Source organism: Dromaius novaehollandiae, chromosome Z, assembly GCF_036370855.1.
Source record: "Dromaius novaehollandiae isolate bDroNov1 chromosome Z, bDroNov1.hap1, whole genome shotgun sequence".
Lineage (NCBI taxonomy): Eukaryota > Metazoa > Chordata > Aves > Casuariiformes > Dromaiidae > Dromaius > Dromaius novaehollandiae.
In genome coordinates this window covers 59558739-59584445 of record NC_088132.1, presented here as the reverse complement: position 1 = coordinate 59584445, position 25707 = coordinate 59558739, and the positions used below count along the sequence as shown (strand labels likewise).

The 25707-nt window shown below is 43.7% G+C and overlaps 2 protein-coding genes across 5 annotated transcripts in view; one reads left to right on the top strand and one right to left on the bottom strand.

Annotated features, from left to right (window-relative positions):
- Positions 1-9822, bottom strand: part of LOC135324980 (thrombospondin-4-like) — a 37991-nt gene extending 28169 nt beyond the window's left edge. The window contains exons 1-4 of the mRNA XM_064502198.1: positions 9595-9822; positions 5830-6033; positions 1483-1730; positions 512-617 (exon numbers count right to left, since the gene is read on the bottom strand). Coding sequence (XP_064358268.1) covers positions 512-617; positions 1483-1730; positions 5830-6033; positions 9595-9685 — 649 coding nt within the window. The 5' untranslated portion in view covers positions 9686-9822. The remainder of the gene's footprint in view (positions 1-511; positions 618-1482; positions 1731-5829; positions 6034-9594) is intronic.
- A 4207-nt stretch (positions 9823-14029) lies between these two features.
- Positions 14030-24407, top strand: LOC135324636 (metaxin-3-like). Of its 4 annotated transcripts, none has more exons than XM_064501281.1 (9): positions 14030-14152; positions 14672-14741; positions 16246-16322; positions 17881-17973; positions 19086-19268; positions 19421-19497; positions 20360-20517; positions 20926-21014; positions 22451-24407. In XM_064501281.1, exons 1-9 carry the CDS (start codon positions 14072-14074, stop codon positions 22559-22561), a joined length of 939 nt encoding a protein of 312 aa, XP_064357351.1. In that variant the 5' UTR covers positions 14030-14071; the 3' UTR covers positions 22562-24407. The 4 variants fall into 4 exon arrangements, with proteins under 4 accessions (XP_064357351.1, XP_064357352.1, XP_064357354.1 ...); XM_064501282.1 differs by having other exon boundaries at positions 22425-24407; XM_064501284.1 differs by lacking the exon at positions 20926-21014.
- The last annotated feature ends 1300 nt before the right edge of the window (positions 24408-25707 follow it).

The window sequence follows — 25707 nt, the reverse complement described above, 5'->3', positions numbered from 1 at the left end:
CTCAGGCCTTCCCCTCTCCTGGGTACCTGATGACCCACAGAAGGTGAACACTGGCCATGTGGATAAGCGCATTGATAGGTCTTGCTCCTCTATCCATCTGCCTTTTTTCATAAAGCCTGCAGGAGTGTATCACCTTTAACACTACTTACTGTTTGCAAGTCCCGGTTGAAGAGCTAAAATATTATTAAACTGACACACACAGAGCACAATCACATAAGTTGCATTGTCTTATGAAATTAGGCCAAAAAGCTGCTTTTCATCACCACAGACTCTTCTTTCACTAGGCCAACAACTCATTGCTTTGTCACCTGCAACTGTGTGATTGTTTTCTCCTTCAGACTGAGCTGTGTATAAAATATTTTCAGGATATTATCATGGCTATAATTCAGTCAAAAAATCATCATTACTCATCTACAGAGTTTCTTCACGTTTTTAATATTAACCACGATAGCTTCTTTGCATTGATATCCTAAGGAATCTGAGCATTTTAACTCCCAATTGCAGGCCTTACCGTTGTGCTGAGGAACAGGTTCAATTTGTTGAAGGAAACAATCCTGCAGATTCCCCACTTGGGCAAGTGATCCTCCTGCTACCAGCTTCAGCTCATCTAGTGTATCCTAAAGTCACAGGAGAAATTAAGAGATCACAGTTCTGGTACAATAATGGGAAAAATATGAAATACTGGTAGAAGTAAATTAATTTTTCAGATAGGATCTCCATTTCCTAAGCATGCAGAGCTCCTACACTGTTCCTTCAAGACCACCCATCACCATCTGAATTGTAATAAAATCCCAAATTTTTGCGTGGCAGATTTTCAAATAGCTGTGGTTTTGTTCTGTTTTGTTTTGGGTTTTTTTTTTACTATTTAAATTCATACAATCTCATACCAGGAAGTTGAAGTATTTTTATATCCGTAGTATATAAAAATGATTTTTTGTTGAACTGAATCCAGAGCACTCTTTTTCCCCCTCTCAAACAGGCTCACATTCACATCAGGAATGTGGCACCTTAGTAATTCTCCACATAAACGGGCTCATTTTCTAGCCTGCAATGGAGCCAGGGGAAGGGGCAACCTTCGGGCAGAATGTCTTTGCACCTAATGCATATTTTGCATTAACAGCAATGAAAGATGTTTGTAGAAGAAGAGCTGCCCTTAATGGATCAAATAAGAGCTTACAAAAAGTCTGATTCCTGAGAAACACCTAGACTGCAGCAAAGGAGGCTGAAAATTTTAAATAAGATAAAAATTGTGTTTACAACGAACAGCAAAACTCTTACTGGGTTCAATGAGGCTAAGATTTCACGTGTTCCACAGTGAATTTGTTTACATTTCTTTCACAGATTATTTTAACACTCAAGTATTACTAAAGCACCATCATTCAGAGTTTGGCTGCCGTGAGGGCAGAGGTCTGGACTCAGTGATCCAGAGGGTCCCCACTGGCCCCTCCAAGTGCTCAGGCTGCTTCCAGTTTTCCTGCTCACCTGTGACTTCTTCTGGAAAGTGCGCAACTCTACTGACGCCGACCTCTGAGACAGAGTTGAAAATGCTTTCGGTAGGTCCCGAAGGGCACCTACTTGCACGCAGTCCAGATACAACTCGACAGTGCTCGATGCTTGCTGCAGGCCACTCAGCCTCAGGAGGACAGCATGGGGTTTCCCATCAGCCAGCTGGATGTTGCTGAAGACGACGGAGTTCAGCCTCCCATCACTCTTCAGATAGCGAAGTGCCACTAGTACAAAATATACAGAATAACTGTGGGATGGTAGCAGATAATCCAAGCCTGATCAAGGAAGATCCTGTGGAAAACTGTCATGGCTCTGGTATTTATCCTCATGTCAGCTTTGGTAAATGCATCCCATATGCAGATATATGTGGTAAGAATAAATGGGACATAGACTCCAGAGCTGGATTACCAGGGCTCTTGTGCGGCTCCCAATTTGTAAAGCATTGCTGCCTGCAGAATGTTTTCCACTGCTTTGTCCAGGCCTTTTTAAATGGCTGAATTGAGGAAGCATATGTCACCTTAAAGGGTAATGTGCTAAAATACACAGTGATAAAGATAATGGGCATAGCTGGCACACCGACAGTCAGCACTTTGCGAGGTATATATCAGATAGCCCTAGAATTACTGTGTAGCAGAATTGTACCACCAGAATCATCAGTTGCAGTAATGCATATTGCATTAGGCAAAGCTGACTGACAGCATATCCAACTGCGTCATTAAAGAAACAGAACCAAGCAGGAATTATCTGCATTTCATTGTAACAAATAGTACATGAAAACAAACTGTAAGCCAGAAAAGACAACCTGCCCATAAAGATGACTAACACTCCTCTCAACTCTTTCTTTAAGGCTTCAGTGAGTGACCTACTTGATACTTCCAACACAACATGTTCTCATTTGACAAAATAAAAATGTTCCATCAAAAACACAGCAACAAACAAACAAAAATTCTTACACACTAAGTAATATTAAGAAATGCCTCTTTCCTTAAGAAACCAGATCTGCAAGCGAGATCACTTAGACCTGCTAGCTAGTTCTCTCCATCAAATCTCTCCCTGTCTCTGAATGCATAAGGATATCCACCAAAGCAATGAGCTGGAGCAGCTAGAGTATATAATTATTTTACAATGTTAAACAGATCTTGTTTTAAGGATCCTATTTTAAAGATCCCAGCCTGCATGTCTCTCATATTTCCTCACCTTACGGTTACATGAATTGGGGAGCCAAATTGCACACACGTTGAGAACCTAAATAGTTAAGTGCTGGCTCTTCCGAACATCTGTTTGAAGTTCACAGAGAGCTGCCACTATTGCATCAAGTGAGAGCTCACAAACACTCTGACCTTCAAGAAACACCTAGACTAAAATGAGGTCAGATAAAAATTGTGGATACAGTGGAGGGCAAAAACTCTTAATAGCTTCAGAGAAAGCTTCTAATAGCTTCTAATGTCTAGGGAACTCGGACGCTTTCTATTTGTCTAGTAGCAGAGAGAGACAGGAAGATGATTTGTTAATGCACCCTCCTTGATGCTGTGAGATCTCTGTTAGTAGGGAACATGTAGCTAGTAACTCAGAAGATCTGACAATCCTTCTAATTGCTTGGTCTAATGATTGAACAAACCCAGATTTATACCAGTATGAACAGGGCAGAACATGTCTTCATCTTTAAAGTGTACACTAGTGCTTAAGTCCCAGCAGCTGCGATCAATATCTGGAATGTTTTCACTTCTGTCTATGTTAAAACACTGCCAGAGCTGAGATTTCCGCAAAGGTGCATGAGGTCACCAGTAACTTGCTAAAAGGTAGCATTTGTTGGCAAACTCAAAGATCTGGCAAGACACAGTATGTTGCAGGCATTTTACTTATGTGAATACTATGCACACAGGGTTGTATGAAAGCAAGATCCTTGGATCTGGGCCCTGCATACAGAGGGACCAAATGCAGCTAACAGTTAGTGAAAGAAAGAAGAGATGATGGCAGGGCCCAGAACGGACTGATGGCGACCTGCCAGAATAGTTGCAGGACAAGGAGCAGTCTGGCTTGGAAGGAAGATCAAGAATTCCTTCCTCAACCAAAGTCAAATATCCATCTGGTAAAGTAGAATAGGCTTCTGAAGGGACATTTTGCTGGACCACAGCCTCAGTAAGACTTAACCCATCCCAGCCTCTGCATTACCTGTCTACTGCTAGGATATTCTACACTGACACTCCTGAGAGTGACTCATCCGCACCATTTAAGATACAGATTTTCAATGAAACTATTAATCCAGTAAAATAGGAACTGCTTCACAGAGTTGCTAAGTTACATCAGTTTTATGTACTTATTGCTATTTGTTCCAAGGAATGTATCATTCAAAAAGGACAAGAAACCCCTGGACCTATTTGAGACTTTGCCTCTGTGAAGTACAGTTTTGGTTTAACCAAAACAAGTTAAGCAGTTGCCTAGTAATTCAGATGCACTTAAAACATCTTAACTGAAGCATATATCAATTTATCTTGAATCAGTAAGACACATTTATCATAAACCAGTGAAAGCAAGAGTTAAACCGGTTTACCTAAATTGAATGGATAAAATGGCAAAAGTTCTAACATCGCGTAGGTAAATCCGTGCATCTTTCCAGGCCAGGCAAGACCTTATTATAGATTTAGCAAATCAAAGGCAAAAATAATTTCATATAAAAATTGTGCTGTAAAATGTTCAGCTATTGCTAACCTATTTACAATCAGATATACCACAACAAAACCAGAATGTAAGCAAAACATTTGGAACGTAGTTTTCAAACGTGGCACTGTAAAAGATTGCTAAGGCCTGCTTTGGGCTACTTAGATCAGAATTTGGGTGCATAACTGGGAATACCATGCAGAGGGAGCATTATGCACGCATGCACCATTCCAAAAGCCCAAATATTTTGACTTCAGGGTTTGCTAAGATGCCAGCACTGGCTCACCACTTAAGTGATGATCTCCAGGCTTGAGAGGATCACAAACAGCCCCCACACTCCATGCTTTCAGCTCATGTGATGGCCTCCTGGATGCAGTTTAACTTACCGTATGAAGTAGCCATATGGGACACTTGACACTTCCAGACAAATCACGTGTGAAGACGCTGTGAAACACTGCCTACTACTCTCACACTGTCATACGTCTTAAGCAAGGTGCACTAAAATAATGAGGCAGCAAAGGGATCTCCATGGTACAGCTGAAGAAGCTGAGAAAAGCCTCCCTCTGTTCGGTTAGACCTTTACAACAGGTTACAGAAGTCCTCCATCTACTCAAGGTATAAAGGACAAGGGTCACTGCCAGCACAAATTTCTTTATGTTGCCTAAAATTATGCCCCAATCCTGTCACAGACTCTTCTCAAGTACAACACAACCAAACACACTGAGGACAAAAACAAAAGAAACTTTGCAACTTTGTACCAAAAAGCCTCTTAAGTCTGTTACTTAAATCATATCTATATATGATATATACGGATATTAGGCATGAGGGAGGGGGGGAGAGAGAGAGAGAGAATATGCAATATATCATTTAGCAATAAAGTCAGTCAATTTTAGGAATTGCAAGACAGTTACTGATAAAGTTTCTCAGTATATTAGACTCAGCTGCTGATTATAACATTAGCAGAAGCAAACCATATCAGCAGTGAAGTCAATGGAGCAACAATAATTTTCACCATCTGATGATTTTTCACTGAACCTTAATATTGCAACATATCCTGGATGTGAGACTGATCTGAGACTCAGAGAGTGACAGAGTTCTCAGTTTCTAAAAATCTGCTCAAGTTTCTGCTTCGACTGTTAATGAACTGACTCCCATAAGCAAAGAACAAGCGTTTTAATTCACCCGAAAGGTCCTGTAAGTGCTGGGAATGTTTGTCTTGCACAGTCACATCTAACCTCCGGGGAAGAGGGAACAAGTACTCGCCTTTCATATGCATGAGGCGGCATGTGCGTGTGTCCCGCACATTCCTGAGTAACAAGAACCAGTGATTGTCCCAAGGGGAAAAAAATAAAGACAAACAACTTGACTCCTTCCTCCGATACTCCTTTCTTTCTCTCCTTTCTGAGCATGCCTCAGAGCAGGCTGCACGGCAGAGCGGAGACACCCGGCCAGGGGAGCAGCACGCAGTTGGGGAAGGAAACACGAGGGGAGTGAGAGAGGATGCTCTCAACGCCCTCATCTTGTGAAGAGGCCCAGTGGCGACAGCACGCAACAGGAATGACTCAAGCACAAAGGTTAATCACACTGTTTTCAATGGCCATCCATAACATACCAATAACTACGGATCCAACAGTAGTTTCCCCCTACCCACCCCAAACAACTCACCTTTATTCACCCGTCCCATTACTGTAAATTCAAAATACTTGCTGTTGTCAGCGGACGAATACAGGCCAAATATGGTGGCTGTGCTCTTGGACTGCAGGTTGAATGTTGAGAGCAAGTACACATCATTCAGTGTAGGATCACTGAGTGCTTGTTGCAGAAAGTTTGTTACCATTCTCTTGTTGGAATAAGAAAGAAGATCAAAAACTGAAAAATAAAATGGTTTTAACAGCAGTTTAAATACAATAGTGAGCTAAGAAAAATGTAGCCTGAAGCCTGTTCATCCCCATGCCACCTTTTGAAAATGCAAACTCGTCTCTATTTCTGTATGGATATTTAAACCTATTTACCCTCTCTAAAATGAATAATCTGAAAATAACAAGAAATAATATGAAAATATTATATGGATTTTGTGCAACAGATCATCTGTTAGCAACAGATTCTAGAAATTATTGGTAAGTTTTTAAAACAGAAATATCTAGTCTTCAAATTGAAGTTACCCAAATATTTTCAAGTAGATCTCTAAGATTTATCTCTTTTGAGATGCAACTCAATGGAAAGCTTTTTAACCTGTTTCTGTTTTTATAAATCCAAATGCTGATGCTCACATTTCAGTTAGTCTCAGAATCTGGCACCAGCATTTTCAGACAGGAGATTTCCAGTGTGCTTATCCTAAGAATCATTTTGATGGTGTCTTGGAGGGAATCAATTAAAATGCTAAAAAGCCAGGTAAGCAATGTGATATTCATAACCTCCTTCTCACTTCACTGACTCCTCAGGAGATGCATTATATAAACAAGACTCATCTTTCCTTTTTGGCACAGATAACAAAGACAGGCCTCACAAAAAATAAGCCTGAAGGCATAGTGAAAGCTGCTTCATATTTTTCTTTTCAGTTTTTGCACAATGCATTAGCAAAGAGCCTGAACATTATACTCATAAGTATGTCAGCTACGCCCCTTATGGCACAGAAACAGCAAACTGGGTTTTTCCTCAGTGTTCCTCAATCCATGATGTCTCCAAACTCCGTCAACTATTCCAACAGGTTTCTTGGTTATCTCCTATTTAAACCTACTGCTATTAGAACATCAAATATATTATTCCGTTCCAATAAAGACTAACAAATAACTGTGCACAAGGGTTATTTAAATATTAGGATATATTTAGATGGTCACATGTAACACTGCCACTCCAACAGACCTGTCATAGCTGGGCCACATTTTTCTCCCACACCAGGACGACACCACAGAGCCGCCACTGCAGAGCCCTAACGCAAGCCAGGCGGCAAAGGCACGTGATAGCACGTCGTGCTGTGTCCTCATGCCAGAGTTTAGCTTCGTAGGCCGGAGAATGGTGGACCTACACAGACGAGCGTCCCGTACCGAACTCCGGTCGGGTCACCTGCACCCCGCGCGGTTCCCCAAAGCGAGCCTGCTGGCCGGGAGGCCAGGGCCATCCCGCTGACCGAGCGCTTCCGCACTCCGCGGGCAGGCGCGGGCTTGTGAGTGCTCGGACAGTGTTACGTGGGTGCACGGCCCTACCCAGAGCCACGTGGCAAACCCTGCTCCCTGAGCGGGAATTAGAGCCAGGCTTCATGCTGCTCCCATTGCTCGTTTGTAGCTTCCATTAATTTGGACGCCAATGTCATTCCCAAGAAAGAATAATGAAGAGATCTTTTCCCTTCTTCTCACAAAAATGTTGAAACGTAGATCTATAGTCTATTTTTAATGGCTTAAGTCTACATTCCCTTGGGGTCCAAGAATCCCATGACTCTACTGGGAGTCCCAGGACACTACGAAAGATGAATGAGGTCCTTGATTTGCATGCACTTGTAATACTGTTGTCAAACCACCAAGAAATGCATATCTGAGAGCGATCTGGCCAAACTGCATGTCCTTCATTCAATTCAGACCTACAAGCTCTCCAGGACAACCGCAGCTCCCACCGCAACCAGTGATCCAGAGGGAGGAGGGGAAAGGCTGGGTACTCCATCATGTTCGGTTCACAGAGAGCAAAGCAACCGCCCAAGCGAAAGACTGAAATGTAACTCGCTACTCTGTACAACAGCATTTTTCAGGTAATAACCATCCACAGAATACAGCTGTCTTCTCAGCCAGAACACCAGAACATTGCACTTAGTCTCTCATAGCAAAAAATATAGGCATACACGCCGTTCAGTACTTCTAGCTCTACTGACATATTTTATATGAATTCCGAAGAGACAAATTAATCTTGGATAGAGTCAAACACTTCAAAATACAGGAAAATATTGTAAAGGGAAAAAATTAAACACTGGCACACTTCTGTCAATGTCTATTTTCCACATTTACAGAAAACACTTATTCAAAATTTTGAAATTTGCGTATTTAAATGAATGTTCAGATTGGTTTGGTAGTTGAGCTCCCATAAAGCTCGTACATGCTGCTGAAGGATCCAGTTGCTGCTATCAAACCCTTTGAGATACCTCCACTGACATGCATGTAGACACTCTACGTGACAGAATCCACCCTTTAGGGTAAATTACTCACATGTTAGCTAAAAGTGGCCAGCAGAAGAGCAATGGGGTTATGAAAATGCTACACCTTCAGTAGAGTTTAAGGATGGAGATAACTGCTTGCTTGGAAGGAACGAGAAAAAAAATCTGCAAGGATTTCAGATCTCACTTTTTGAAGAATAATCCTTTAGTTCCTTTCCTTGGAAAGGCAGACTGGAAAACAAACTGCTAAAAACTGACTGCGAAACCTGAAAGGCACATGCAGCTGGCTTGAGTTCAGGCAGTGAGCAGTGCGGGCTTAAGCTTGCCCCCGAGCACATGCGCGTGCATGCACACCCACCCGTGAGATGGAGCCCACCCCAACACGTCCCAGGGATCTCCCTGCTGCTTTCCAAATTTCTTAGCAAGGACCTGCACACCGTCCTATCATAATGCTGGCAAGGGATCAGCTACATCTGGAGAAAGCGGCAAGTCACTTTTTGCAGATCTCTCCAAAATGTCAGGACTGGCTCTGTACTAACAGACCAACTCTGTAATGAGTTAAAGGACACGGTGCAAAGCCCGTAAAGGAGAAGGAAGCATGTAGAAATAAAATTAGTGTCACAGGAGAGCAAAGAGCTAAAAATAGACCCTTTCTTTCCCCTAACTCTGCTGCAATGTTGTATCAGCCTCTGAGCCGCCTGAAGCTCTGCTCCAGTCACAACTAACTGTAATACCTGCAAACGTAAGCAGTACTCCACTCCGCTCAGCACTTTTCGAAATAATTAACGATGCTTTAAACACCTAGGGTGAAATCCTGACCCTCTGCAAGGATTTCTGACACTCTAATGAGGAGAAAATTTCACAGCTGGGAGGGAGGTCTTTGGCTGTCCACCGTCTCCACGAAGCTGAGAAACCCAGCGCTTCACTGTGCTCCTGTCTTTCTGCCTCTGCTCTTTAAAGCGCTGCTCTCGATAGGATAATTAATATTCTGAAGTGGTTTTAATCAAGAAGGACTTTAAAAGGGGCTTTTGGAAAAGGCGGGTCAGCTAAGCCGACCGGCTCCCTTTTGCTTTACCCAAACCGCTCGGGGGGCGGCGGGCGCCGTCGGGGGGGGAGCGGGGGCAACGCGCCCCCGAAACGGGAGGTCCCGCGCAGCCACGCCGCCTCCCGAGGCATCGCCCCCGGCGTCAAGCCCACCTCGGGCGGGCGGCTCGGGCGCACCGAGAGGCAGCGGCGCCCCGGCCCCGCGCCCCCCCGGGGCTGCCCCGGCCGGGGCGGTGCTCGGCGCTTACCTCGCGGGGCGCCGGGCCGCAGGGCCAGCGGCCGCAGGGCCAGCGGCAGCAGCAGCGGCAGCAGCAGCGCGGCGCCGCGCTCGCACCCCATGGCGGCCGCGGGGCGCGCAGGGCGGCGGGGCCGGCCGCGCCGCTCCGCGCCTTTAACGGGGCTGCCCGGCGTCCGGGGAGGGCCGGCGGCGGGCGGCGGAGGCCATTGGCGGGGGCCGAGCCGCCGAGGGGAAGGGCCGAGCCGTCGGGGGCCGAGCCGGGGCAGGGCCCGGCCCCGCTGGCAGCGCCGTGCCCGCGCAGCCCCCCCCGGCAGCACCGCGGGCCGCCGTGAGCGCGGGGCGCCGTCCAGGGTGCCCTCGGTCCGTCGGGGCCGAGCCGGGTTGTTGCCGCGGCTGGGGCGGCGGCAGGCGGGAGAGGTGGCAGGCCTGGGGTCTCGCCGAGGCCCCAGCTCCCGCTGAGCTCCTCCTTGAGGAGCCCTGGTCTAGAAATGGAACCCGCTCAATGGCGTGACGTTCAAAATGGATGCGGACGCTCCAGTGCGTAAGCTTGGTCTTGGTGCGAATTTAACTTCGCCACTTTTTCTGAGTTAAGAGTGTCACCAAAAGGGGTCGTGCAGATCAGACTGGAGCAAGTTTGGTTTCTAGAAGAGTCTGGATTGGCAAAGTGCAGAACCTATAATCCCTTCTCCCCTGTTTTGTTTAGAGCGCTCAGGAACATTGGGAGAGCTCAACTGGAAAGCGTTAAGGTTACTGAAAAGGTTGCTTCGCGTTAACAGAACCCCAAACCTGATGACTTAACCAACCTGCTTAACAAAAAAACCCTTTCCCTTTCAACTGCACAGATTTTCAGTCTTGTATGTGCCCCCAGGATGTCCTTATTCCCGTGCTCCATCCATCTTTCCATTCTATTCCATCCTTACTCCAGAAAATTCCAGCCTCTGCATTGCTGAAGTTAAGCAAGCAAGCCCCTCGGGGTGAGCGGCCCTGCAGCCCCTGTCCTCAATGCCCACGTGGAGTCTCCCATCAGGGAGGGCACCCTCCTCCAGCACTTTCTGCTTGCAAAGGAAGGGATCTCCCAAGGGACTGCGTGGCAGAAGGACTGCAGGGCGCCTCTCCTGCCCCGGAGCCGACAGTGTGCAGCCGGCTTCCAAACCTGTCTCCTCCTACTCTTGTTTGTGTGTCCCCAGCCCGCAGATGAACCTCTGCCAGGACGGGAGAACGCCAGGAAGCTGTGGCTGCCCCCCTGCCAACCTGCTACCCAGCACACAGTTGGAATAGCTGGAGCTGTCTGGTATTATTTACATCATAAAAAGAAGGACAACAATAGGAGAGAAATTGTACGTTAAATGAACAAAATAGTGCTGATTAATGTTCAGTCACATCAGGCTTGGAATATACAGCTAATGAGCACCGCGGAGAACAGCCCCCACGGGGTCATTGTGGGTGAGTCAGGACCCGGCGCCGCCAGGGCTGGGGCTGGAGGGCTCGCTGCGAGAGAAGGGTCTGGCCGAGTGGCTCCACCACCGCAGAAGGCATAGGTGTTGGCTCCTCCTGATGCAGGGCCAACGGCATTTCCAGTACCTTCAGCTGGCCTGTATTCACATACCCTTTAGCTGCCCTCCCCACATGGTGCATACCCCCATACCCCAGAACACACAATTCTCCTTAGCCTGTTTGTGTGACAGTGTTGTCCCCACTCTGACTGCACAGTTTTTCTTCCTCTGCCCAGCCTCTCCAGGCTGGAGAGTGCTCCCCATACCCAGTGTGCCCCAGCACAGCGTTCTTCCATCCCCTCACCCCCCGGCATTTCCGTATGTGTCCCCACTCAAGAAGATAACCCTCAGCTTCACTCCCTGCCTCTGTGGTGACAGTGACAAGACGATGTGGTGGTGTCAGGGCTGGCAGAGCACAGCACAGCGCAGAGAGGAACGTGGCAGGTGCAGGATGATACGGGGCAGGGAGAGTCAGCGAGGGGAGGCTGAAAGAGCGTAGGGAAGGAGGCAAGGGCATGGAAGAAAAAATGCAGAAGGAAGGACTAACTGTGCCACAAGCTGCCTGGAAGGAAGCCTCAGTCCAGATCTTGTTCCTACCTAAAGGATGGAGACAGCACACAAGCTGCAGAGACTAAATACCTGGGCACAGAGCAGCCGAGATACTGCTCTCCAATCTGTGAGCAATGAGGAAGAAGCCCTTCGTCATCAAAGAGCATTTTTTGCAAACACAGGTTTAAACACCTGAGGCAAAAGCACCATGAAGAAGTAAAATCTTCACGGGTCCATATTAAAGTATTCAGTGACTATAGCCAACAAAAAAGGACAAAAGGATAGTGAGGTTTTGCTTTCACCTCTTTAAGCTAACACTATCAAGTATTTGCAATATTATTTGCTCAATTATGTAATTTGATTTTGTCAAAATATAGGAAATATTTCCTAGAAATATTCCCTTCTCTGTCAAAAATATTTAATAAATAATTTTAAAATATCATTGTTACTTCTGATTTAGTTACAGTGGAGTCTCTTGCGCTGACAGCAACAGACTTTGTGTATTCTCTGAAGTACAAACTCCAGCTTAATTTACTGGAGCTTAATATTTTGAACAAGAATCATAAAGTGGTTATGGGGCAGGATATCTTCAAAAACTTTCATACAGTCAATAACATTATATACGGAAGTTTCTCACAGAAACCTAAGACTAATTCTTAACACAGGATCTGCAAGTAAACCTCAACTCACCTGTTAAATATTTGTCCTACTTAATTTATGTAAATCAACAAAACTCTAAACATAGAGAATACAGAGAAGCTGCCAACACTGTAGATTTGCTTTACAGATACGTACATAACTTGTTCAAATTCCAAGTAACAAGGTAGGGGAAGGAGGCAGCAATCCCCGCTGCTTAATTCATCTTTCATATTTTGCTCCTACTGTGCATCAGGAAGACTCACTATTTTCATGGAATTATATGGATGGCTTAAGGATGGGAATACAAGTAAAACTAAGATACAGAAGTCTTAATACAAGTGAAAGCCAAGTGAAGTATAGCTCCAGACCATGTCCCTCCACATTTACTTGGACACTTATGGGTTTGATCCTGAAACATTTTCATTGAAGAAAAAATGTGTGCAGTACCATTTCAAACACACAGGTTTCAGAGGAAGTTTTGCTTTTTCAGGAACACAGACTTGAGTCCACTTCTTCAAGTCAAGGCATATATTCATTCTCAATGCACCAATCTATCTTTCATTTATACTAAGAGGAATTCCACTCAGGCAACCAAGAGGAAAAAACTCATGAATAGCTTAGGATGGGGGAGGGAAGATGCAGATTGCCGTTTTTTCATCTTTGCTCTGGCTTCTGCAATAGCGTAGAGATGAATTGGGCCCTAAGGCACTGCAAGGAAAGTTTACACTCGTAACTACCTCCTAAGCAGTTTTGCAACCTGCATCAGAGAAGAGCCATAAACTGGCACACGCTCAGTACAGAGCGAGCCATTTAGGATCCGTGCTATCGAGCCACTCCTGCTTTCAGATCTTGCACACCCAGCAAGGGTGATCAGGCCTAAATGAAGCACCCAGAAAGACGGGCTAGGAATTAGCTGGGATGAAAGGAAGAGAAAGGTGTCCTTAAGAACCTTTACTTTACATACCTCTTTACAGGGAGAAATGTAATCAGCCCTTTTAAAAAAACCCACAAATTTCATTACTGTTAATATTGCCAGTTGTATAGCGTTTTTTTGATCCTAATGATCTGGAGCAGAATGATCTCAGATCTGGGTGGCAGGTTTTGATCATGACACTATGCCACAAGTTTTATGCAGATCTGCAACTGTGCAAATTCAAGAGGGGGAAAAAAAAGCTTTGCCCTTGCTCTCCTCTTCTCTTTATGAGCAGAAGGCCTTAATGAGGATGGTCAGTGCGTTTTTTCTTTTTAAGGCAGTGTGGTATTTTTCCTTCTTGTTCAGGAAGTATAAAAACATTTGGTTTGACGTAATATTTCAACAATTAAAAGTGCTACAGAATGTCTGCAGGAATGATAAAATGAAATGTTTAAAGGTCTATAGTAAAGAAAATACAATTTATACAAAAGACAAAACTCGTACAGTATGATCAGAGTTCCTTGTTTTCAAAGCCAAATTACTGACGACGGCTGTTTACCTTCCATCAAAAGTCAGATTTTCCGTTCCCGTGGAAGGTCGTAACTGTGTATGAAATAACAAATCCAAAAAAACGGGGTGCAGAAATGCAGGCGCCCTCGCCGCCGCCGCGCACCGCGGCCTCGCTCGCAGGCGGCTCTGGCCCAAGGCCCCGCGCCGGCAGCGCGCAGCACGGGGGCGGCAGGTGCGCGGCGGCCCGGCCCGGCCCGGGGGGTGGCCGCGGCCCCCGCGCTGCGCTCCGCTGCCCCCCCCCGGGCGCGGGCCGGGGCTCTCGGGCGCCGCCATGCGAGGGCGGCCGCGGCGCGCTTCCCGGGCCGGCGCTGGCGGCGGACAAGATGGCGGCTCCCATGGAGCTGAGTTGCTGGGGCGGCGGCTGGGGGCTGCCGTCCGTGCACCCGGAGTCGCTCACCGTCATGGTAACGGCCGGGGGGCCGCCGCCCGCCGGGGGGGCGGCGGGAGGGACAGCGCCCAGGGCCCGCCTGCCGCCGCCGCTGCTGCTGTCCCCGCCGAGGGAGGCGCCGCCGCCGCCGCCGCCGCTGAGGGGCGCGCCCGCCCGTGGCGCCGGGAGCGCGGGCGCGGCCTGTGCGGGGCCCGCGGGGGCGGCGCGGCCCCGGCCACCTCGCTCGCGGGCTGCCGCGCGGGTGAGGGGGGAGCGGCCGCGGCGAGGCGCCGGGAGCGCCCGGCCCTCGGTCGGCTGGGTCGGGCGAGGCGGCGGGAGGCGATGCTGCCGCCGCTCGCTGCCAGTGCGCGTTGCAGCAGGAGCCTCCGACCGCGGCGGGAGAGGTGGCAGCCGCCCTCGGGTCGGAAACGCGCTGCGCGACGGGGCAGCGCTTCCAGTCTGATCAGCACCGCCGGCCACAAAGCTCTGCTCTTCCTTGTGGCCCTCTCACACTTACGGACGCCCACTAAATTTTGTTTTCTCTGCAATCTTGCAGGCTTATGCCAAATTTTCTGGTGCTCCACTGACAGTGAATGCCATAAATAACTCCTGGAGAGCTCGAAAAGGTACCCTCTCCCCCCCCCCCCCCCCTTTTTAAACTCACAGTCACTTTATAAATGTAGGTTCCAATTTCAGAGTTATTTCAGAGTTTCTTTTGGTTTTGTGTTCGTGAGTAACCCGCTCCAGTTTGGGCTCCTTGCTTTCAGACATATCTATAAATGAGTTTACAGGATCAAGTGTGATTTATGGGAATAAAATAATGGAAGACATAAATAAAGTGCCGCAAGGACACTATTAAACTGCATATGTGTGATGCTAAGTATACAGCTATTTCTGTCAAACAGTCTAAATAGGTGGTATAGTAAAACAAGATTTTAAGCTTTCTGCAGTTTACATATTTATAACGATAGTAACCAGACATGCATATGGAAATCAAATTTTTTTAATTATACAAAACTTAAAAGGCTGGTGCATTTGGAAATTGAGAATGAGTCTCAGGGAGCATAACTTGTATCAGTTGGGATGTTTACTACTGCACTTGGTTTGAGAAGTTGAATTAGAAAAGGTAACTAACAACCTAGTTGTCAGATAGGTAAGGTATTGAGAGAGGACTTTTTCGTGTTGGATACTTGTACTTATTGCTTATCTGTTTGCTCAGCATCTCAGTTTTTGTCTAGATGTATTCCACAGAGGTAAAGTCACTGCAAGTTTAAAGTATTCTGTTTTTTATACTTACCATGTGATCAATTTAGGCATTACTATGTCCACATAAAGTTTGGGCCTTTGACTCTTGCTCTTTAGTGTGCTGTTTGCTGCTAGTAGAAAACACCAAGAACTAGCTAGGTATACTTCTCAGAGGTCCATTGTCTTTCTTGATAGTCGAAATACATAAAATCCATACCGCCAAAAATCCAAATAACAGATGTTGCTGGTAACTGATACTTTAATAGTACATAGCAGCACAGTCATGTTAGGCTCATTGCGACAAGTACCTTGTGAACATACTGTGTGTGTAAGATAGCCCCTGTTCCAGAGGTTTTTCAGTCCTTGCTCCTGCAGTCTAAGCGGTAGCGGCAGGCCAGGACGCCTCTGGCGGACGGGAGGTGTTTTGGGTTCCAGGAGAGTTCTGCCTTCTGCGCTGGTAGCTTGGACAGTGGTTGTAGTGAGGCAAGAGAAAACAAGTGGGTAAAATGGATTTGGAAGAGAAGGGCAGGAAGCAAACAGGATGAAAGGATTGGCCTAGGGGTGAGTGAGTTGAGAGGGGGTTTGGACTGGGCTGGGATTTTTGATTTAAGGTAGATATCTGAAATCCAGATAAATGGCCTGGTTCTCAAAGTATCAACAGTCTGTTAGATGACATCGGCTTCAGTCTGATTTGATGTGGGCCCTTTTTAGGTATTGGTGTTAGTTACGGGCGTAATACAATAAAATTTAGTTTATGTGTACACGTTGGGAAGATCAGAGCACGCATTGGAGAGAAGGGAGATAGATGAAGTGACCAATCATTGTGCAGTTACATTAGAAGTCTTCTGTATAAATTCTGTTGACTGTATTGTTCATGCCTTTTAGGAGAGGTACCAATCTTGATATCGGAGGACACTGTTATTTCTCAGCCAGCAAAAATACTAAACTTCTTAAGAAAGCAGGTAGGTCTCTTTCGAGAGATTTGAGGTTTTTTCTGCCTCTTAGTTCATATATGTGTCCGCTGTGTATATTGACACAGGCTTCCAAAAGCCTGGAGCTCAGTTCTGACCCAGTGCTTTCATATTTTCCAGACATGCACAAGGATTGCAAAATGGTGGATTGCAGATAGCTATTTAAAAGATTTACTATTAGTCCTGTGCAAGGTTCAAAAATAGACATGAAAAAAAACCCTGTTCATTGAACAGGACAACAAACTAACCTTAACTGAGTGTTTTCTCGCTGAGCACTCTGCAGTTTCATCACATTCTTAATTAAAACGGTTTAATGTCATTATGGCTTTGCAGACCTAGGAGATCACAGTTTGAAAAGTGTGGTTTTGACTGTTTAAATGGGTAATTGTCTCCTAATACTCTTTTTTTGAAGGATAATACATAAAACTTATTTTTGACTTACTGTAGTTTTTCTGTAGCTTGTAGCAGAAAAACATCTGCAAGCATTTCTTGATGCACATCATGTTATTATATAGTCAGGTCTTGCCAGCATTTTGCAGGTCTCATAATGTTTTATTCACAAAGAATAAAGCTATACAGTTTCTTTTCACAGAGTATAAAGATGTCTAATAAAGCATGGCATTGTCTTTTTATTTCTAAGGTGGTCCTCCAGCCTTCTGTTCTGTTTTTTATATTAGAAATTCAGTTCCTGCCTAGTCAAGAAGATTATCCAATGAATGGCATGTTAGTGAAACTTTAAATCTTTTTGGGAGAGAAAAATAGAATATGAAAACTGAGCATTTGAGATGGGATTTTAGACAGTCTTTTTAAAATTCAGAAGTTTCCTATCATTTCAATACTAAAGATTCTTTAATGTTGGGGAAAAAAAACTCAGTTAAAGTACAACAGTGATATGCATACTTTTCAGATATCCAAAAATAAGGAAGATCAGCACCAACCCTTTGCTGTTTCTAAATTAATAAAACTGACCTCCTCTCCCCTCCCTCAAAATTTACCAGCCGTTTTTATGCACCTTAAAAGAATCTTGTGTCAGAATTAAAAAGCTGAGTTAGCTGTAACTGCATTAATCTTGCTGTGTATTTGGTCTCTTATATTGTTGATACCCAATTTTAAAACTTTAAAAAAGCTAATTAAGGGTAACAGATAGGAATACTTTGATTTGTTATCCAAAAATAAAGACCAGGACTTGCTAGAGGTTTGCTACAGCCCTGAGTGCTGAAAAATTGCCTTTGTATCACTGGACACTTGCTTGGCAAGCAGCGGCAGGCACGCACAGGAGTTATTCTGGGAACCGAAGGGTGCAAAAGTCTAGGAACGAGTAAGCAGAAATGTAAAATGCAAGGAAGTGTGACATAGCCTGAAGAAGTAAAGGAAGGAAATTCGAGTGAGCCTGTGCTTTCCGTCCTGAAAAATATTGTTAATATTTGCCTACCTGACAGCTGTTAAGTTTGAAATCATTTTTGGTTGCATTTTTGGTTGCATCATCTTTCTGGAAAGTTCTGTGTAACACTACTTGCAGTATGTATTTTTCTTATTTGTTAATTCATAGAAATACAATGCTGATTATGAATTGTCTGCAAAACAAGGAGCTGATACGCTGGCATATATTGCGCTACTTGAAGAGAAGCTGCTTCCTGCTCTGGTAAATATCGGGAAATATTTATAGAGGGCAGAATTTTGGAAGTGAGTATTGCAAGAGGTGCCCAATCGGAGAAACGCTGAAGTAACACCATCGTCCTGGCTGGAGTGCATTTGCTCTGTTAGTCGAATTTGGGAACTATTGCCTAGCAACTTTTGAAAAGAAAAAAAACAGGGTGGGTGAAGAATGTGATAGAAGGGTAATAATAATGAATCTATGACAGATTTTAAAATTGCACCTATGACTTTTTTTTTCTTTTAGATGCTTTTTGCTAAACAGTATGCTAAAAACAGCTTGCTCTGGCCATTTTTTGTTTCATTTGATGCTTCTGATAAACCTTTGAGTAAGATATAGTATATGTGATGGTGTCTGATGTGAGGTGCACAAACTGTGAAGACATTTATAACTGTTTTGTTGGAACTTTTGAGAAATTAAAATAGCCACTGGTAATTTTGTTTTTCAGTTCTAAATAGCACATGGCCACATGTCCTCACCAATTTAGTGCAAGTATATTACAGGTATAAAAATCCCCAGCCTTCAGTTTGTACAGGAAAAAATACTCTGAGCAAATGTGTCATAAGCTAGCCTCTTCAGCTATCCTGCAGGGCTCTCAAATTCATCACCTCATAATTTCTTTTTATTTTAAGATTTATGTAAAATTCCAAAAGAAAATTCTAAAAAGTTCAAACCTGATCCTGTAGAACTTATGGGGTAGTATCAGACACACTGAAAAATAGAACTTACATACTTTATAGGTGTGTAAGTATTTACATATAGTTTCTGTTTACAATGTGTGTGAGTGTACATATACACACAGTGTGTGTGTGTGTATACGTATATGCAAACACTGTGTGTATGTAATTTTATGCATGTATATATGTCTATGTAACATCTCAAATTTTTCATTTAGATATAAGGTAGCTGTGGCCTTAATTGTATATGCCTACACTCAAAGTATTAATACAATCCATTATGGAGTCTGATTGCTTTAAATTACAACAATTCCTGGTGCTTCTGTGACAGAGATCTTCCACATTAAACTTTGAAGAGAAGTGTACTATTCTTATTCAAATTCCAGTCAGCTCTTGTTCATATTCTTACTTGTGTTGATACAGCTGCACACATTCTGGGTTGAGGCTGAGAACTACTGCAGTGTGACAAAGCCATGGTTTGCCTCAAGGATTCCCTTCCCACTGAGTTTGTATCTGCCTGGAAAGATGTCCAGGGAAGCTCTCAACAGGATCTTGCTGACCAGGGGTGGTCCTCCACTCTACAGTCTCACTGAAGTGGAAGCACAGGTATGTGTCCTGTAGTGAAGAATTTGGTTCGTAAGTTGGTGCTGTCAAAGAGAAGAGCTCAAACAGGTTAACGTGCTGCCAAACAATGAATGATGCTGTGCATACTAGGCTTGCTACACCTATGGCTCTTAGACAGTTTTGTGTCTCATCAGATATACAGGGATGCCAAGGAATGCCTAAATCTCCTGTCGAAGAGACTGGGAACATCTGAGTTTTTCTTTGGAAATACGTGAGTGCACATTTTTTTTAATGGATAGGAAAACGGGCACTACATGACACAGTGAACACTGGGGTTTGTTACCTGCCAACTGTTAAAAGGTGCTGTGCAGTGGGTTCGTGCTTCACGCTGTTATTTCAGGTAAGATCTGAATGAGGGAACAGGATACGAATGAGATCTTTGGACTGATGAAGTCAGTGTCAGTCGGTATATTCCCCCTCCTCCTGCATTTCTTAATAGAGAGGCAGATGCTGCCTACACTGCTTAGAAAATGTGGGGTGCTTGGTGAATTAGTGTAGCACCAGAGAATGCTTTTCTAATCACTGAATGTCACCTTCTGCACTTGTACGTAGAAGAACGCTTTAAGCCTGAGGTGTTGCCACTGCCTCCATGGGAAGAGGCTGTAGGTCTGGGAACAGTCCTCTTTCTGTGGTACGTACACAGAACAGGAAACAGATATTGTCGACAACATAGCTCCAAGGGGTCCCAAAAGGAGGATCTGTTCCTTTAGCCACTGAGGTTGGACCATTTCATGAGAGAGGATTCTGTTCCCCTGGCATACAACTAGTCTGCTTGGCTGTTGTGGTGCCAGAAGTGTGTTTTAAAGTGGCTTATCAGTCTACGTGACATCATGACTGGATTTTAATGTCAAAGTTATTGTTTCAGCTTGCCTCCTTGTCTCTAATTCAGAGGTGCTGAAATCAGTAGATACTCTCCACAAAGCTTTTACCAGATTGATGTGAAAAGATGGAATGCCAGAAGGGCTGACTAAATTCTGTCCGGAGTATGTTTTGACATAGACAGAAAATGGGTATGTAGTAGCGGTCTTAATGTCTTGTCTCAGTCACTCTGTTTTGTTCTGTTACTCTTTCAGGCCTTCTACCTTGGATGCCTTTGTGTTTGGTTTCCTTGCACCACTTTATAAAGTGTGCTTCCCCAGAATACAATTACAAGAGCATTTGAAACAGCTTCCCAATCTGTGTCGTTTCTGTGATGATATTTTAAGTTGCTACTTTAGGTTAGCTGTCTCAGGTAAGCTGTGTTTTCTTTTCCTGATTTTGTCATGTATAGTCAGTTTAGTTTAGGAGTGATGGTTTCCACCTGTGAGCCAAGGCAGAATTAGATTTTTATTCTGTTTATGCTGGAGTTTGTGTGAGTAAAAAATGTTCCAAAGCTGTGCAAAAATGATTGAAAATTAAAACCCAGGTTTAATCCTCACTTTTAGAGCCTGTCAGGCATTGGCAAAATACACCTGTCTCTGTGCTGTGGCTCACACTCAGTACTTCTGTTTGTTTCTAGTGCAGAATGTCTTTTCCACTTACATTCTTTTTAGAGGGGATAAAAATATTGTATGAACTTTCTCTCCAATGCATTTTTAAGGGTTTTGAAAGCTTTTCTAAGAACCTTTTCACTCTTCATCTTTCTGCCTTCACTCTCCAGGCCATTCTCCAGCTGGACAGGATACAGTAGATGCTAATCTGCAGAAACTCACACAGCTTGTAAATAAGGAATCCAACTTGATTGAAAAGGTTACCTTTGCTTCAGTTTCTAATTTTCTTGCTTCCTTGTGGTTTCCTGTTAACAAATATTCTCGCCTATCAACTGCAACTCTACGACGGACATTTTTATTTTAATTGCTTCTTTTCTAATGAGTTAGTTTGCGTAGAGATACAGGAAGAAAATTATGTAATTTGAAAGGAATGATTAATGAGGCCTTGTACTTTGGAAGTATTTTTATTACAATCAAAAGAACATTATCTTGCAACTGTGCATACCAAAAAAGACTGATATCTTTCAGCAAGTGCATATACGAACAAAAAAGAAGGCAAAGGTATTGATCAAAACCCAGAAATGGTTTTGCAAGCTAAGACTAATACCCAGCTTCCCTTGCCTCCAGCTGAGTGCTCTAGTCACTAACCCGCAGTCATTCTTTCTCCTACTTGTTCTACCTCTAGCTTTTATTTCTTTGCATTCTTTGTTTCCAAGGCTGTCACTCAGCACCTATCAAAAGCTCTCTAACTTATGTGAAAAGTGCTTGCGAACAATTAGTCTATTGATGCAGAGACAAAAAATTCTAACTAGAAGGACAGATGGCACTTCTTTTTGGAAAAGATCAGTGTATCAAATAGATTAATTATATACCGTTTCTGTAGCATTAGGTATTGATTGTATCTCCTCTTTGTGGCATTGAAGTGTGGCTGTGGAAGTTTTAAAGAATGGGTTACACAGACATTTGTCAGGCATGATTTAGGTAAAGCTGATCCTACCTTGAGGAAGTGGGATGGACTAGATGACCTCTGGAGATCCTCCCTGTGCTGTCTTATGTGATTCTGTTTATTGTATAGTAGCTAGACTGTTCTTTTTTAAATATCACGCTATGTACAGTGCCTTAGATTGATATACAGTGAAAATGTAAAATCTTTTTATTCAGAGATTAATTTTAACCTGTGTTTGAAAAAGCCTTATCACAGTCTCTTTATTAAATATTTTCTGAAATCTCTAAGTCACCTAAATTCCCCCAACTCCTCCAGACTGTTTCCAATTTGAAAAAGATTCACTCCTGCAAGGTGCTGAGCATGCAAAAGCATCTATTGAGGTTAGTAATTTGACTTCTGATCTGCTTTCTAGTAGAGTTTGACTATTCTACAAAACCGAAACTTCGGCCGCTTTGAAAAAGATAGCCATGTTGCCTTCTTCATTTATCTTGGTCAAATGATTTGGGGAGAAGCACACCTGTTTGCCCTGGATTTGCTATCATATGCTAATGGAATGAATAGCAGCTCTAACACAAGCAGATACTTGGGAGTGAAAAGGAACCAAGGCATCTTTTTTTGGCTAGGACTGAAATAACAGGGTAAAAAAAAAAAGCAAACCAGCATTCATGATTGGACCCACAACAAATAGACTAATGACATAATCTGTATTCTACTGTTTGCCAGATCCGGCTCTCATTATTTCTCTGCAGATGGACGACAACCTTCGTAAGAGTCCTCAGCATCCCCCTCGAAAGCTAACAACACTCAAGCTTGCTGCAGGTGGAGAAGAAAGCAGTCCATTGAATCGTTTGTCACCTTGACAGCTTCTGTTGCCCATACATGTGTGTTTGCCTTCAACTCTTCTGAACATCGCAGCAATTTTTTTCACGTAAATATGGTTTGATAAGGGAAGAATCTGCTAATGGGTATAATTAGGGAAGAACTACAGCTTTACAGTCTCGTATCTGCCTATTCTTTTAAGAAAAAGCATAGTTCAGGCTTACCACACACAAAGCTGAGGCTAGAGTAAACTATTAAACAAGAAGCTTGCTCCTGCAGCAGATGTTAAAGTGATTTCTGTACAGCAGATTTTTGTCTTTAGGCTAGCAAAAATGTTGACCAAAAGTTAAGATTCCATTTATGGAATGTTCACCTTTATTTTACTTTATGGCTTTTGATTTTACTGTAATCGTGTTATTTTATAGTGCAGCCATGTCACTATGTGTGAGTGGCTGTGCTCACTTTCTATATATCTTTCTGCAAATTACAAAGTCCAGTTTTAAAACTGCGGAAAAGACTGGAAGAGAACGAAATGTTGCCCTTCATAGCAGATGAGAACTGAAAGGCAATGAGAGGAAGTAAAACATTTTTTATTGTACTTCATGAACACTATTGTGTCTTATATTTTAAGGGTGCATGTATTTTTGAAAGCTTGTCACGTTGCACTTTGAGGAAAATGTTGAAAAGTGTGTGCGCTGTGGGGAGTACAGTGATGTACAATACTAACGCCACTATCACCACTGATACCTGAGTGAAAGAAGCTTAACCTGTGTACTGGATAATATTCCATGCTACGAAACCGTGAGTCTAAATCACAGAAAACACTGGTAGCAAGGTGGAGGGGTTTGCTTTGTTCCCAGTAAGACAAGAGACTTTGATTAGCAGACATACTGCAGCTCTGGACTGAGATGCACTGGTTAAAACTTTGTTTAAAAAAAAAAAGCCGATGTAGGCTTTTTTACTTTGTCACAGATGCCTCTAATTAGTTTTGTCTTACTTTTTATAAGTGCTAAAGTTCATTCAAAAAATAAATGTCCAAAATTTTATTCCTTGACAGTCTGGTCCAGAGTTCTTTTATCTCTGCAAGTGTAATATATTTCAGCACATATTTCTTCTATTTAATTAAGGGACTTAGTGTGTCTCATTACATTTCCTCTTAGCAGCAGTCTTGCCTGTTCTAGAGACCCAAGCAATTCTGTTGTAGAAGAGATACCGTAATTCTGTATTGGTAATGTGCTGGCAGATGCTTCGTGAGTGGGGTCGTCGGAGTTAGTCAAGGAGATTAGCCCAAATGGCGGCACTTGAGATACAGAATTCCCATGGATATATGTATAGGATGACTCTTCTGATTCCCCCCCTGCTGAATCAAAATAGCTTTCAACTTCCCTTCAGCTACTAGTCACATTTGAGATATATAGATAAATTATTTACTATTTATACAGACAAGACTGTAGATTGTGTACATACTGTACTTTTAGACTTGATATCTAAGGAATGTAATAAGATTATCTTTAACATTTCTTAATTATGACTAAAATGGTGGGTTTCTAATGAGCACTTTACAATAAGGTTTATGCTTCATGCTCTTCCTAGAATGTTTGTTTTAGTGATTAGAAATGGATCTAGTCCATACTCATGATAATTGAACAAACTGACAGTCCAGTACATGTAAAAGGAAGTCAAATATTTGAAATCTTTGCTGCCCATATCTTGACAAGGTTTAAATGAAATCATGTCATGTGGCTTTTCTAAGTCTTTTATTTATTGAACACAGCTATGGATAATATGCCTTAGTTTGTTGCTTTTGTGAATATGTACACTTAATCTTTAAAATCTCTTTGTAACGAGTTCATTGCTCCAAGATTAAAATTTGGGATTTTTAATGGAGTTCTGGTAGCATTTTTTTTAATTGAGGTTATGTTGGGTTTTAGGGATTTTTTTCTTATGAAAGAGTTTCTCATCTGTAAAATGGCTCCGTAAAAAGAAATAAAAACACCTGACTGCTAGAACAAAAGATCAAAACCATTCAACGTATCTAAAATATCAGCTTTTAACTTTTAATTATAACTCTTAAGTACTGATTGTTTCTTTCAGCGTGTGTGTGTGTGTGTGTGTGTGTGTAAAACCTGTACTTCTCTGCACTATATGTCTTATTATACATGACCCTTGGTGATTATCAGAAGCACTCTGACTAGGCAGGAATCCCACCCTATTAACTACTGAAGTTGTACAGTCAGGCTAATACGTGAGGGGGTTTTGGAGAGTGATCTGCCATGCTGTGTGACCACGCAAGCTGCTCAGCAAAGCAGCGCCTGAGTGACTTAGTTCACTGGGTGGCAGAGGCTAAGAGGGCTAGAGATCACAGCGTTGCTTGGAGCCACATGCGTGATCCCAGACGGCCCATGTGGCTGCAGATCCACGCGCTTTCTTCTTGTTTACATTTTATCCAAGCTGAATTCAAAACCAAACTCCTTTATGTGGAAAATGCCCTCTCTGGCCTGACAGCTCAGACTTTCCCATTAGTTCACTGGCGTATTTGTGTGCCTGCGTTTTGAAACCAGGCAGGTAGGACGTTCAGAGTGGGATTAATTTGAGTAAGTGTAGATACCTGCCCCTGAGGTAGTCAGCCAGAGCTCCCTCTCTGGCCACTGGAGAAAGACAAGCTTCAGGTGCGATTCATCTCCTTAAATAAATGTCTGAAATAGGCAAGTGAATTGAGCCCTGAAAACATGCCTCTCTCCACTGCATATAAAGGAAGCCTCAGCTACCTACCTTGGATGTAGATCTCTACAAAAGTGGCTGAAAACTTGCCACAATGCCTGGCTTTTCTTCCGTTGCCTGAGATTAATGATAGTCTGCAAATGTAAGTGCCGGGCCCTACTGGCCAAGCCGCAGTGGTGGGGCCCTGAGACCGTTGTGTGCTCTCCTGCTTCCCGCGCAGAGCGGTTGGTGGTTGTACACACTGCAGGTCTGCTGTCTTACCACTGTACTGAGCTTTTTGTGCTTGCACCTATATCTTGCAAGTGCAGGAAATACCTGCTTCTGTTGTACTGCTGCTCACAGAGCAACTGGTAGGCCTCCTGCTCCCTTCCCTGCCTGGAAGATGATGTTTGGGACCAGATTATTGCCTCTAGAGCAACTCATGCAGCCTGCCATGTGTTCCCCTGGGGAAGGGCTTCCAGCTGGA

Bases quoted from the DNA above. Each gene is read 5' to 3' on its own strand.
- LOC135324636 (XM_064501281.1), top strand. From the start codon at position 14,072: ATGGCGGCTCCCATGGAGCTGAGTTGCTGGGGCGGCGGCTGGGGGCTG. The intron at 16,323-17,880 runs GTAGGTCTCTTT...GTTAATTCATAG, and splicing joins TAAACTTCTTAAGAAAGCAG to AAATACAATGCTGATTATGA. The intron at 19,269-19,420 runs GTATGTGTCCTG...GTGTCTCATCAG, and splicing joins TCACTGAAGTGGAAGCACAG to ATATACAGGGATGCCAAGGA.